The sequence below is a fragment of the Dermacentor albipictus genome, chromosome 5, assembly GCF_038994185.2.
Source record: "Dermacentor albipictus isolate Rhodes 1998 colony chromosome 5, USDA_Dalb.pri_finalv2, whole genome shotgun sequence".
Lineage (NCBI taxonomy): Eukaryota > Metazoa > Arthropoda > Arachnida > Ixodida > Ixodidae > Dermacentor > Dermacentor albipictus.
Genome location: NC_091825.1, coordinates 52,483,273 through 52,497,947, shown reverse-complemented (window position 1 = coordinate 52,497,947; position 14,675 = coordinate 52,483,273). Strand labels below are relative to the sequence as shown.

At 46.5% G+C, this 14,675-nt stretch overlaps 1 protein-coding gene across 1 annotated transcript in view; it reads left to right on the top strand.

Moving 5' to 3' along the window:
• LOC135899161 (uncharacterized) overlaps positions 1-8,374 on the top strand; it is a 62,276-nt gene extending 53,902 nt beyond the window's left edge. The window contains exons 10-11 of the mRNA XM_065428419.1: positions 4,452-4,562; positions 8,076-8,374. Coding sequence (XP_065284491.1) covers positions 4,452-4,562; positions 8,076-8,201 — 237 coding nt within the window. The 3' untranslated portion in view covers positions 8,202-8,374. The remainder of the gene's footprint in view (positions 1-4,451; positions 4,563-8,075) is intronic.
• Positions 8,375-14,675: the final 6,301 nt, after the last annotated feature.

Here is a 14,675-nt window from a genome sequence, read left to right as displayed (position 1 = left end):
GTGGTAAAAGGAATAGCGGAAGACGTGTACAACTTCCTCATTGGTAAAGAGAACTTGCACACTGTATCAGAACTGATACGGCACTGCCGTACGTTCGAGGCGCTGAAGACTCGCCGAATTACACCAAAGTTTGGACGGCTGGCCAATGTAACGACTGTAGCAAGTGTTGACACGAGTCCCCTGCTCCCAGACCTTTCGTCCGCCATCCGCCAGATAGTCCGCGAGGAGCTCCAGCGACATGACGAACAGGCACGTTATGCGGCGCCTCGTTGCAGCTCCTCCGTTTTCCGAGACACTTTTCGGGAACCCCCTTCGGCTACTTGGAACCACTCGGTGAACGTCGCGGATCTTATCGGCTCCAGAGACGAACCGCATTACATTACGACCGAACCACCACGCAATGATTCGCCCCCTCAACGTTTTGATTCACGCCCACGCAACTTTCGTCCACGAAGACTCGCCGCTACCTACGACTTTCAAGGGGAAGAGCCTCGTTACCCTCAACCGATGTCTTCGGCAGATTACTTCAATCCGCATTCTGAAGTTCGCCCTTCGCCAGTGTGTTACTGCTGCGGCATGCCTGGCCATATAGCTAGGTACTGTAGCCGACGCCGAGCATCAAACTACGGATCGTCAGCGCCGACTACGCGGTCTAGCGGTCGTACACTGCGCACTCAGTGGCCAGGAGACTCCTCTTCAGGAAGCCACTTTCGAGAGGACCGATGCACCACCCAGGAGACCTACTTTGGAGCAGAAAGAACCCGGAACCGCTACCGCTCCCCTGCCTCCGACCGTACTCTGACGCCACCACCAGCCTTCCGAGCCTCCCGATCACCATCCCCTCGGCCGCGATTCACGTCACCATCGCCTCGGCGCCGTTTCGTGTCGCCCCCGCCGGGAAACTAGCCAGCGCGGCCGATGGAGGTGAGGTCGCTGGAAAATGTGTGCTGCCGACTCAACTGCCTCCAACTATTTTCATGTTAAAGAATAAGGTTCATGTACTGATTGATGGGGTCTCCACAATGGCTTTAGTCGACACGGGAGCAACTGTCTCGGTCATGAGTGTGGGGTTTAAAGGCCTTCTGGGACGCAAGGTTATGTTTCGTTGGGACCAGTGCACAAGTTTCCGTGGAGTCAGTGGTGAAGCATTATACCCGGTTGGTGTGTGTAACGTGGATGTGTCTTTGGGTGGGAAAGTTTTTAATGCAGAGTTTACTGTTCTTCCTCGCTCCTCGCATGACGTGATTCTGGGGATTGACTTTTTGCAGTTGTGTGGTGCGAATGTTGATTGCCGGACGGGAGAACTCAGTGTCGACACCAGTGTTTCACCTGTGCTCTTAGAAGGTGAAGCTTGCCCGGAGAGTGTGCTGTGCGTGTCTGAGGATACAGTTGTGCCCGCCTTATCCGCGATGCGTGTTGCCGTCGCCTGTTCATCTCCGACTCCTCTCTCGTTCGATGCTGCAGTGGAACCTGTACATCGGAACTGCCTCAAGAAAAACGTATTAGTTCCGCACTGCGTGGTCTCAGTGACCAATGGATGCGCGGGGCTGTGGGCGCTAAACTGTTCCACTGAAGCGGCAGGCGTGGTTCATGACAGCTTGTGACAATATGACTAATAATTATCGGGTCCCTCGGTTAACCCCCTTTCTTCTCGTATATATATATATATATATATATATATATATATATATATATATATATATATATATATATATATATATATATATATGTGTGTGTGTGTGTGTGTGTGTGTGTGTGTGTGTGTGTCACTCTGATGAAGACCAGGCCACCGGCAGAAACGTTACAATAGTATTTTTTGTTGTTAAGCGCGTGAATATTTCTTTATTTTTTTCATGTTAAGGAGGGGGGAACCTTGGGCCAGTTGGTCCGACCTGTTTGAAGAGGAAAAGAACCGCGACTTAAGACGCGACGTCCTACGAAGCAATGGACAGGACGAACGGTACCGCTCGTCCTGTCCACTCCTTCGTCTTAACGTCGCGTCTGAAGTCGCGGTTCTTTTTCTTTCATGATACATATATATTATAGTGAGTTTGCCGGGATCCGGTATTTGAACAGGCACTTGTAGATTGAGGACGCACGTACGAAGAAAAAAAAAAAGACAATGCTTTATTTTCTACGTTTCGGCCTGGGTCCGGCACCTGCCTGACGAAGGGTTGAAGAAGGCCGGGCGCCGGCCGAAACGTAGCAAATGAATCGTCGTTTTTTCGTACGTGCGTCCTCAACCTACAAGTGCATTTATTTGTTTATTTATTTATTTATTTACTACCCTCAGGACTTAGAAGAATCATTATAGATGGGAGGGGTTTTAGTATATCAGTACATATAAAATAAATACAAGGAGAAGTGAAGAAGATAGCTATATCGCAAAAAAATACAGCAACTACAGGTAAATGAGCACAAAAGTAACACAGCAGGAAGAAACACTTAAAAATCAAGTAACAAGAATAAAAAAGGAAAACATGGAATAAAAGCAACGAGAGAAACTATAGCAATAGGTGACAACGCGGTATAGTGAAGCAGTTTTGAAGTAGGTTTATAATTCATTTATTAGTGCTCTGCGAAAACGGTCCGTATCTGTGATAGCGAATAGTGACGCAGGCAGGCGGTTCCACTCGAGACATGTTCTCGGCAAGAATGAGTATGAGTAGGTGACTGTGCGCTGCGTAGGTACATGAACTTTGAAGCGATGATCGACACGTCCGCAGATATAAGATGCTGGTGTAATGTACCGGGACTTGAGCTCGTTGTTATGATAGTCGATATTGTGAAAGAGGGAGAGACAATTTTCTTCGGGAAGAGAGAAAGGGAATGCCAAAAGCAAGTTTCATGTTAGTAACGCTAGTGGTACGATAGTAATTGTTAAGAATGAATCGGACCGATCGATTTTGCACACTTTCAAGGATATTTATTGTAGTAGCATGCCCAGGGTCCCATATTGAGCATGCGTATTCGAGGTTAGGTCGGACATAAGTGACGTAAAGTTCTTGTTTTAGTTTCGCTAAAGAAATGTGATGGGGGGGGGGGGGGGGGTCTGAGATAGCCAAGCATGTGGTTAGCTTTAGACGTAATGTGTTCAATGCGTCGTTTCCATGAAAGATTGCTAGTAATATGTACACCGGGGGGGGGGGGCTATTTGTAAAGAACTGCTCGGTCAAGGATAGTATTAAGCACGTAGTACGCATATATATATATATATATTCCAAGGGAAGGGAAGCGTATCAGGGGGCGGCAAAAAGTTAGGTGGGGGGGATGAGATTAAGAAGTTTCATGGCCACAATTTCTACATGACCGGGTTAGTTGGCGAAGTATGGGAGAGGCCATTGCCCTGCAGTGGGCTTAACCAGGCTGATGATGATGCTGATGCTGCTTATGATGATGATATACGCGCCAAACACGGCAACACCTCCATGCACTCGATCCTTTGGTTCCCTGCACACTTTGGGGCGATTGAGGGGGTTCCTCTGAACCTCAGGGAGCCTGCCCACGAGGCTGCGCGTGGCTTTGGCGACCGCGCTGCCTTCGGATCGGGCGACTCTCTCCCCGGACACAGGGACGCTCCTATCACGCACAATGAAATTACTAAATTCTTTTACTTAGAGAGAAGGGTTTTGCCACCGCCTCACCCAAAGCTAAGCAGGCCGCAGGCGGTCAAGCTCAGACTCTTTCAGATTAACTCCTACCCAAATCCGGCGTCCCTTAACAGCGTATATCCCGAGATTTATCCGACTTGTTCATGCGTGGCCTGTGGTGAGGCTGCTATTTTGTCTCACATGCTGTGAGAGTGCGGGTCGTTGGGCCCGACGTTCACCAAGGAAGAGGGGGACGCGCTCCTGCGAAGTCCCGTCCTTGAGGACCAAATCCTTGCCGTCCAGCGCGCCCGCGATCGGGCCGGCAGGCTAGATCTGTCAGTCCCGTCGTGAGATTAGCCGGGTGCGCGTTTTATCGCATTTTGCTGGACCCAATAAAAGCTTATTAACTCACTCACTCACTCTTGTGACAGCCTGAGACTTCCGTTCTGGAGGGCGGGAGGGGGGGGGGGGGCACATGCCCGTTTGTCCATTCATTTTTGTCCGTTCATGCTGAAGTTGCCCAAATTGTGTACTATGCTTAGACAGCAACCAGTGGCATGGGGTCTATCCAGTTCACATAACCTGTGGGCCATGCTGTTTTAGCAAGAGATTAGCTTAGTGCTTTAGTGCTTAGCAAGAGATATGCCTACCGGTCCAAGCTAGCAAACAACCTGGGTCACTTGTATGTGCGAAATTGCCCAACAATCCAAAACGGGCGAAGTACAGATAATGAAAACTGTCGCTTTATACAAAAATGCGGTCCCATCGGTGTTCTTCTCGCTCCCGCTTACTTATAGTCAGCTAATGCGTCATCGGCCTCACGATCATTATCCTGACCACTCCCGAACCCTTCTGTCGCAGGCCGAGACCCAGAAGGCGTCCTCGGAGGTCATCACGGACGCCAAGTCGCGAGGCAAGAAGAAGGGGGGCGACTACATCATATACGACACCCCGGACCAAATACAGGAGAAGGTACGCCGCGGCGCGCAAAGGGAAACTTCTCTCGTCGATGAAAGGGGCTCCGAAGTGGACGAGTTTCTGACCGTGCCATTCATTCATTCATTCATTCATTCATTCATTCATTCATTCATTCATTCATTCATTCATTCATTCATTCATCTCAATGGCACAAGTGTACGGACCAAACGGCGTCTGCGCGACGCTGCCTGTACGACACCTGCCGTTGAAATCGGCGCTAGGCCGGACATGTGAGCGTCCGTTGGTTGTACTCCGGCGCATCGAGTTTCTTGAATGGCACGAGGCTTTCCTGTCTCCTTTCTCACGCAACGAGCTCTTCGGCAGCCACGGTGACGCGCTTCTGTCTCGACAGCCGTGTAACTTGATGTCTGCTGCGTGCCGTCCTGCTTACATGAGAGCGCGCTGTTGAGCGTAGTGCTTTGACGGCGAAGGAAGCTGCGCTGCACCAGATAAGTGACAGGACGACGATTAACGAGAAAACACATTGCTCCTTTAGGCGGTGCGGAGAGGTAGTTGGGCTAGCGCTCGCATGGTTCGTAAACTTTTGGTGCGGCCTGAATCGCAGTTGTCTCGAGTGGTGACGTGGCCGGCTGCGAACGGTACACCTGCGTCCGCAGCTGCTACCTCGCGTTGGTTGCTAGGTTCCACTTAAGGGTGCGCGCTATCACGCACCCACCCTCGTATGCGTCCCGAGTCCCGACCATGCGTGGTCTTATTGCGCCGTCGGCCTGTGCTTTCTTTTTTTCTGCTGCAATAGATGGCGGCCAGATCGGCCGATTCACCACTCTAGCCAATTATTAAGACTGTACAAACTAGGTTTTTCTTGGCGGTTTTCGTAGCATGTTTGCTTGTTTATATTTGTATAACTATTTGATTTTGATGCTCTATATATATTCTTATTGACACTTATGCTTGATGTCCCTCCTGCAAGGGCCGTTTTCAGGCCTGCAGTGCTCTTGCAAATACATAACTATAAAGTAAACGTAACCTGCGTAGTACACCTCCCGTGCATACTTATCTAGAAATATATTTTTTATAGTGTTAACCAAACAAATAGTCTCGTAATTAGTTGTGCTCGAGCGAGATCTATAGCGAAAACTGCGATGCGGGCGCTCTTAACCCGTCGCTGCAAGCCTATTTCATTTCACCCTCCTCCCCCCCCCCCCCGCCAATAAAGAAAGAATATATTTGTGCTGCTGGCTTATTTTCCTGGGGCAAGGTGCGAAATCCTTTCTCTCGCATTGTAGGTTAAACCTCGTGCACTTTAATACCCACTGCAATTATTCGGGGCGCGATCGACCCCGTCTTCACGAGAGTTTTAAATACGTAAAAACAATTTGAAATGTCGCAGATATTTATAGTAGCCTCTTAGCTCACACATATGCTTTGCCGTGAATGGCCGTAAATAATTTACGCGGCACTAAAACCATTTTAAACACTGCATTTCTTATATTTAAGAATATATCCCACTCCAATTAAACCCAAATGCACGAAAACCTGTTTCGATAATATTGTATGCGTAGCCTTTTATGTTTTGTATATTTAATATTATACGCTGTGTGTTTATGTAGTGCTTCTTTTTATTACACTTGAAGAAAAGAAATGAGCGCTACAAAGACGCGGACCGAAATAATAACTTGTACGACGGACAGGCGCCTGTCCGCCGTACATGTTCTTCTTCGCCCACATCAAGCTTCTGCTGCTTCAGATTTCTTTTTATTAATTCACCGCTCCTCTATAGGGTTTCCTTGCCCCTGAGGTTGAAAAAACAATTTATGTAATTCTATAGGCGGGAAAAATCGAGCGCGCACGCCTCTAAAATGTGAAAAAAGAATTTAAGATTAATCTCATTTCCGAATGCCAAGTAATGTACATTTTCAAAGAGCTCACTGTATTGGTAGCGTAGCCTCGGACTTGTACACGTTACAGGATTACAGCTCAATTTACAGCGAAGTCGTTTTTTTGAAGCAGTCACATTAAGAATTCAGCTAGCTGTAAATTTAAAACCACCTAAGACCACTTGAATTTTAAACCACCTTAAAAAGCTGCTGGCGTACAAGGCTTTCGAGCGCTTGCGTAATATGTTTTTTTGCGAAGGCCCTGCACCATCCACTAATTTGAGCTTTGCGTGCGCATAACCCATAACGTTCTCCCCGTGTTCATCAAATTTGATCTCGGGGGCTTTTACAGTTTTCCAGTACAGTAAACTGAATTCTAGGCCGTTTTATAAAAAAGCCGTTTAAAACGCTCGAAAGCTCGTCTTTAGGTTTTTTTATTACAAAGGCCGTAAATAACCCACGATGTTTAAAACTTTGCATCCATATGACCCATAACCTTCCCCCTATTTTTTGTAAAATGTAAACAAGGTGACTCGCTCAATTAGTTTATTGCGGACTCCCCGGACGCCTCGCGTAACGCATGTAAACGGGGAGAAAAGAAGCGCTCTGTTTATTCGTAGAGCTCATAATTAAGCCAGAAATGTCAGTTTTGCCTTAAATGCTCTCCATATTTTACCAAACGTAAACTCAGTGGGAAGTATAGAGCTCTCTTAGAACACTGGTAAACATATCAGATAGCGGTTGTACATGACACTTTCCACCAACTGCTCAATTAGTCTTTTCTTTTTTTTTAATGGCTGCAACTTATTCACACACCAGTGAACTTGGTATGTCCGTCGGGCATACTTTCCCCATGTATACTGAATTTTATCTCAGTGGCCGTTATACTTTGAGACAGCGGGTTATACTCTAGGTCATCCCTAAAATGCGCTTACAACGACCCGCAGTGCTCGGATACCTGATTTACTGCAAACGCTGTAATAAACCCACGCACACACCAGGAACGTTGCAGGTACAGTACACATCGCCCATACAACTTTACTATAACTTTACTTGCAGTTTCAAATGAATACATACTTTACCAAGAAGATCGCGGATGCTTGGCATACGGGATGAAAATGGACAAAAAACGAGGGCTTAAGGGGCACGAAAGAGAAAATAGCTTCGCGCTGTGTTAGTGAATTACCCTTCCAGACGCTTGGTACTCCTGTGAAAATGCAAGAACCGGCACCGCCTCGAAATTCCTCCACCAGCTCAACAATTTACCCGGTGGTGCGAGCTGCGATTGGAATCGGTAGCTGACGCCCATCAATAACAGTTGAATAGCAGCTCGTTTAGTCGGTAGTGTCACAAATTGTACCGCTACCAACTGCGCACTTATATCAAGTTAGTGAATGAGGTGACGTTGGTACGAACTACAGAACGACCTTTTTTATTATTATTTTTTTGGAAAGTGAATATAGTGTTCCGGGTTGGATCCACATCCACAGCGGCCGTATGTCGACAAGGACGGAAAGCAAAAAATGGTTGTCTCCTTATACAAACGCAGATGAGATCAAAATGCGCCCGGAGCCCTTCTGTTGTGTGCGACGGCACAAACGACAGTTCGTGCAGCTTCGCTATGTCGAACGCCGATTTAAAAATTATCAAATTATTCGCGTTAACGCAGGCGGGAAGAGCGAGGGACAGGGGCTGCCTCTACGTAGACCACATTGAGCTGGACGACGTCGACTGCCAGTGCCAGCATAAGGAGCAGTTCCCACTGCTCAGCCGCGTCCGAAAGGGCCTCCAGTGATGACGGGGCGTGCCAGTGCCTTCCGCTGGCCAGGTCACGTGAACCGACAGACGTGACGTCACGAGATGCCTGCTGTGGCTTGAAGGGCGGCGGATTTTGCGGAGGCGAGGCGCGTTGCCTGTTTAGTAATTTTGTGTGCCATTACAACGTACAGTAAAGACAATTCGAATCGATGTGTTGACCTTTTCTTTTTTTCTTCGCACGAGCACAAGATCGCAGGTTCGATACCTGCCATGTGAAAACCGTTTTACTGCTACGTGAATTCTACATACCTGTACATTGAAAATTCGGTGCACGTTTAATAAACTGATTTTGTCAAAATTATTTAGGAGCCCTCATCTACGGTGTCTCTCATGTGCCAACTGCAGCTGTGTGAGGTAATTCCGCAATGCAGTTGTTGTTCTTTAAGACGCACAGCACGTACTTGAATATGCATTCGTTGATAAATTTGTGGAGGTGCGACCAAGTTCTTTAGGTATGTCCAATATCGTTTGGGGACCGAACCCAGAATCTCGGCATAAAGCACGGTGCCGGCTGTTCCCACGTCGACTTTATTGGGCATTTATATTTGCATGTTATACTGCGATCCCTGTGAGTGTTAGTCAGCGCCACGGTGGCGAATGTGGAGCATTCTTCCGACGGGTGACGTAACGTAGCTCGTGAACATTTTCAGCACAGGCAGCTGACCAATTAACCTCATGTGCTACCTGAAGGCATTAAATTTGCCGGAGTCGAGAGCCACGCTATGTAATGAATGAGAAAGAGAGTAACTTAGTTCGATTTCTGTTGACCCCTGCCGTATGGGGCCAACGGATAATGAAGCCAAGGAGAACATAAAGGAAATGATTTGTAATTTTAGTTGCAACGTGAATTTTCGCGTACTACCTGACGCCATCCTGTCTCAAGAATGTTCCACATTCGCCGCGCGGCTTTCGGTGGCGCTGGCCAACACTCCCAGGTTTATATCCAGTAGATACTGCAACGCGCTCGTAATGCGGAGGTGTGGGTTCGGTCACCACCGGCGGCAAGTAGTTTTTTTCATCCACTTTTGTTTTCCTTTATCTCATTATTTTTGAGCTTCCATTAAAGGGGACTAATAATATCCCCTATGCATGGTTTCCTTGACTTCATCATATGTTGGCTTGATATGGTTGTGACTAACCAACATCGGGGCCCCCCTGTTCCTATTTTCATGTATTGCAACATGGGGCCTAAGAAAGTGTGTACAAACGTAATTTAATTCCGTTAATTTTCAACACACAATTTTCAGTTTTAAAACACTACAATGCGGGAACATTATACGACTTCTTGATGGAAATATGCATAAGAAAACTGCTATTCTTCATTGATATCGGCATTAGCTAAATGCAAATGAAGATTAAAACGATTTACCGCTGCCATAGTAAGTAATTTCAACCCATTTATTTCAGTTAAGTAAACTCGGAAGATCTCTCTAATCATTAAAAAATGCTAGAGCAAACAAATTTATCTTGCGAGCGTTCTAGTGGGAGTGTTACGAATGTTAATTACCTCCGGGCATCCACGCATCTTAGAACAGCCTCGCGCTTCATTTATATGTTACGTTACGCTTACAAAAACACAATTTCCTTCACACCTTAGAAAGCATGCAATGAGCTTATATTCATAAATTTACGCTCCATTCTGGCAATACATCAGTCGCCGAGAGAATTCGAATGGGCACGACGACAGTACCGCGCTGCGACGTGCGGTGCACACAAAGACTGCAGGAAACACGCCATCACGTTGGGCGTCGAGACAATGGTTCCACAAAGTGGGTGAAGAATTCTGCTACGAGTGGTGGCATCAGAAAGTTTAGAAATATTTCTCTTTTGAAGAAAGTAATTTGCTTATGTGCATTCAGACACCCTCACCTTTCAAATAGTTCGTCTGCGCAGCAGTACAGCGCTTGCAGCGTTCCTGCCACTTTGCGAATGTGTCCTTGAAGTCTCTATTCCAGAGCGAGTTGAGCGCCATTCTGCGATTCGAGCTTCACTTAAGCAATTGCGTCAAAAGGACTACCTTTCGTTTTTAATTTTGTAAGAAAGCAACATAAGTGAGGGAGAAACCTGACGAATGACCCATCTTTCAGTACAGGAACGAATATATATATATATATATATATATATATATATATATATATATATATATATATATATATATATATATATATATATATATATATATATATATATATACGCCTTCGACGCTGAGGCGAAGCAACAGATGAGAAGCTCAGCGTCTCCACGACCGTGAAAAGGCTACGCATGTTCGCAGCTCAACAAAGTACATATTGATCGTGATCGTTCTTTTTTTTTTTGTATTCGCGGTATTGTGCATCGAGAATTCATGCCAAATGCCCACACTATATCAACAGCGAGTTTTATTGCCAGCTTTTAGAAGACCGTTTGGAGAAAAACGGTCCGACCTACCCATGTCGTGCTGCGCGACGGCAATGCACCGTGCCAGAGATCACTCCACTAGGGGTGTGCGAATATTGAAATTTTCGAATACGAATCGAATACGAATAAGGCGAAAAACTGTCTTCGAATATCGAATCGAATATCGAATATATGTGTAGTATTAAAAAATTGCAAAACGAGGTAACAATAGCTTTATTACCCTTTTAAAAATAATATTGCATTTTACGAGGCTGCTTCAGGTTACAGAGGCACTCGTTATAGGTAATGCACTCAGGTAATGTCAGGTAATGCTCTGTCAGGTAAACGCTTGTTACAGATTATCGCGAAGGAAAATTGACTGCTCAAGATGTTCAAAAAGTAAGGGCTCTCTATGCACTGTGGTAACATTTGTGCAGGTAACATTTTTTAGGTGCATATTTTATTGCGCATACTTACAAAGCCCGAAAGTACATCATATATTGATATGAAAGAGCCCTGGAATAAAGCTTGGTAAAAAAAAATTGAAACTGATCATGTCTCACGGGCCTGATGCAGATAGACTGGAACAGAGCGTATACATTCATAGTAAGGTTCGTTACAGATCACAGTGCTGTAACGCTGTGTCGTCGTTTTGTACCTTCTTTCGTCCCTGTTTTGTGTTGCGCTGTAACGAACCTTACTATGAATCCCAACAAACTGGCCCAACTTGCCATCTTGATGCAGAGCATACAGATAATGAGCGGATCATGTGAAGCTCTCAGTGAATAAACATGTTTTAGGAGAATGTGGAGCAGGCATATAATTCGTTAATTGCTAAATTATTCACAGTCGGTCCGAATATTCGCCGTTTCGACCATTATTCGGCCGTCCTCGAATATTCGGGAATATACGAATATGCATTTCTCGAATCGAATACGCTTCGAATAAGGAAAATATTCGATTCGTATTCGAAATTTCGAATATTCGCACACCCCTACACTCCACCCACGCGAGTGTGTCGCCGGAAACAAAGTGGTTTCTATGCCTACTCGTTGGATTTGGCTCGCGCCTATTTCACTTTCTTCCCAAAACTAAAGACCCAGCTGAAAGGTCGCAATTTTGACAGGATTTCTTAAATCAAGCTCGAATCGCTAAAGGGTGTTCGACTCCTTCCGGAAAAGTGGCTTCCAGGACATATTCGCAAAGCGGCAGCAACGCCGGAAGCTCCGTTCTGCCGCACAAGGGAACCATTTCAAAGGTGACAGTGGTTAAATGGACATAACATTTACTTTCTTCGAAACAGAGCCAGTCTCAACACTCTTGGACACCTCGTATGTCACAGGATATTTTATCAGTTGCGCGCATTTGGCGCCCTCCACAACGAGGGACGTGAGCGGGAGGCGACAGAGGCGCCGGAAGGTGCTTCCATTGTGGGAGAAGTGTCCAGTGACATGACGCAAATCAGTCGAAGACGGCATGCCATCGTAGTTATATGGTGGTCGTCGTACTGTCGCAAAGCTATCGCCGTCATACACACATCATAGCATTGTCCTTACGCTGTCATCGTATATAACATTGTCATCATTTCAGGAGCGTCATTGCACCGTTGTCGTATACAGTCGTCGTTATGCATTCGCCGTCATACGGTCGTCGTGATGCCGTCTTGATCATTCCGAGTTCGTCATTCCGCCATTCCGTTCTCGTAAAGCCATGGATCGTCGACATACAGTCGTCGTCATCCCATTGTGCTGATGTCGTTGTCGTCACGCTGTCGTCTTTATGCCATCGTCCTTATTTTACAATCTTTTTTTCCATTGCGTCATGCCGCCTTTCGTTGCACCATTGTATGCTTAGGAAGCAGACGATCAGACCATCATCAGAGAGGAGCGTGCTATAGAGCGAAGCAGAAAGTCTCTGCCCCTATATTTTATTAGCCACAATAAGGCGCATACAGGTAATTACAAATATACCTTACTATGCTAGGTACCTTGCACTATTTTTCAACATAGTCCCCTCACCGGTTCAGGTGTTGGTCCCATCGCAGCGCTAAATTTCAGATCCCTCTATCGTCAGTCAGCGACGCACGCGGTCTCCCCGAACGCCCATCGTCATTCAAGACTTCACAGCCTCTTCCGCACTCAACACCACCATCAATCAACCAATCATTCAACTTTTATTTTCGCCGCAGACAATACATTGTTACTGCGAAAATAGGGGGCCAGAGAAAGAAGCCGCATCTGTGCAGCTTGACTAAGCTCTAGCCACCTGTACAACAGCAGTGACACGACGATTTATTATCTTGATTCAGTTATATAAACATATCAGCAAATAAACGATCAGACAGTCCGATCACAAATGACAATTACAAGAATAATGAGAAGCATAAGCAGTTTCAATATAGTCAAACAAACAGTTCATATAAGGTTTTGTTAGTAAGGGCCAGAACGTTCACACCTTTCCGGTCTAGCTCATTTAGTGTAGTTGCTAGGGCGTAGTCAAGTTTTTCTTTCCCATAATGTGTGCGCGAGGAGGGAACGTAGTATGGCGGTTGATATCGGAATGGGTATGGAATTCTACTTTTGCTGAGATTTGATAATTCTTGGAATAGTTCCGCCCTACCTAATGTGGCGTTTTTATAGGTTCTTAATAATTTGTATTTGTATATATTGTGGATTTTTAGAATTTTATGTTTGTGAAAGAGTGGTTCTGTGTGTTCTAAGAACGAGGAATTTTCTATTGATCTAAGTGCTTTTTTCTGAATAAGGAAGAGTTTCTGCAAGTTCAATGCTGTCGTGTTTCCCCGTATTAGCATGCAGTAATGCAAGTGAGAGTTAAAGAGTGCAAAATATAACATCTTTTTAATGCTGACTGGAAAAGTGTGACGGTGTCACACCATCTCACACTTCTCAAAGCGAGACACCTTTCCCCATACGTGGGCTGCATTTTGCTGTGGATTTCGATGGGCGTTCGTCCCTTGCTCAATAGAAAACTAATCACACTTTGTTGCTCGTACGTCGTGGGCGTGTGAAGCATAGCCGCCATCTTCAACAACTGACAGCAGCGTCGTGCTGTGGAGCTACCATCAGATAAGCCAGGCCAGTTCAAGAAAAATCAACCGCAGTGAATGGATATGTTGTCTTCTAATTTACAGCCTTAATTTCGCTTAAAATAAACAATCATTAGCGGAGCAGTGGGAGGTATAGCTCGCCAGCTCGGACATGGGGGTGCAGAGAACACTCCTCCAGCAAGTCGAGCGGGCGGCCAAGGCCAGTGGAGCCCAGGACTAAGGGAGCCACCCATCGCTCTTGGACCCATTTTTGCCCATTCCCTTTCTTAATAAAGCTTTACTGCTACTTGGCTTAAAAAATAGGGCAAATACTTTGACTCGCCCTTAGTTTAAACGAGAACGGTAGAACACGTTCTTCAAAACCAGCGAAGCTGAAACGTGCAGCCCCGCTGTTTATCACTGGGTTAATCCTGACGGTTCATGAAACGACGGCTTGGTAGGCTGCCGGATCCTCGGTACGCAGTTGCTGCTTGCGCTCGGCTGCACGAGCCTGTTCTTGTGCCCGGGCTGCAGCGTCGGCACGGCGTAGGCGAGCTCGTTCCCGGTTCTGCTCGTGGTGTTGCGGATCGAATACTGCCTACTCCTCAGGAGTACGTATGACGCATGGCCTACCCATTTTGGAGCCGGAGAGAAACTGCTGCCCGCGCGCTCTGCAGTGACGGAGAGCAACGACGTCACTACTGGCGCAGCCAATCGAGCTCCCCCCTTTTTTTCGCGCATGCGCATGGGGTTGCGCCGGATGAGTTTTCGGCGTACAGGCGACAGATGGACGGACGGACGAATCGGCTAGCCATATACAGTTTCGCTGTAAAAGTCTTTATCGCTGTCATCATAACGGCATGCTTTCTGGCGTTTGTTAGCAGTTCTGTTGCTGCCGGCTACCCGTTTCCTTCGCTCTTCGGCGTATGCAACATCTCCAGTTTAAACGGAGCATCGTTGCGTAATTAGGCACTTTATATCGCAGGCAGCCGTGCTATTTATTGCAAATACAGCGCAACACAACGCAGA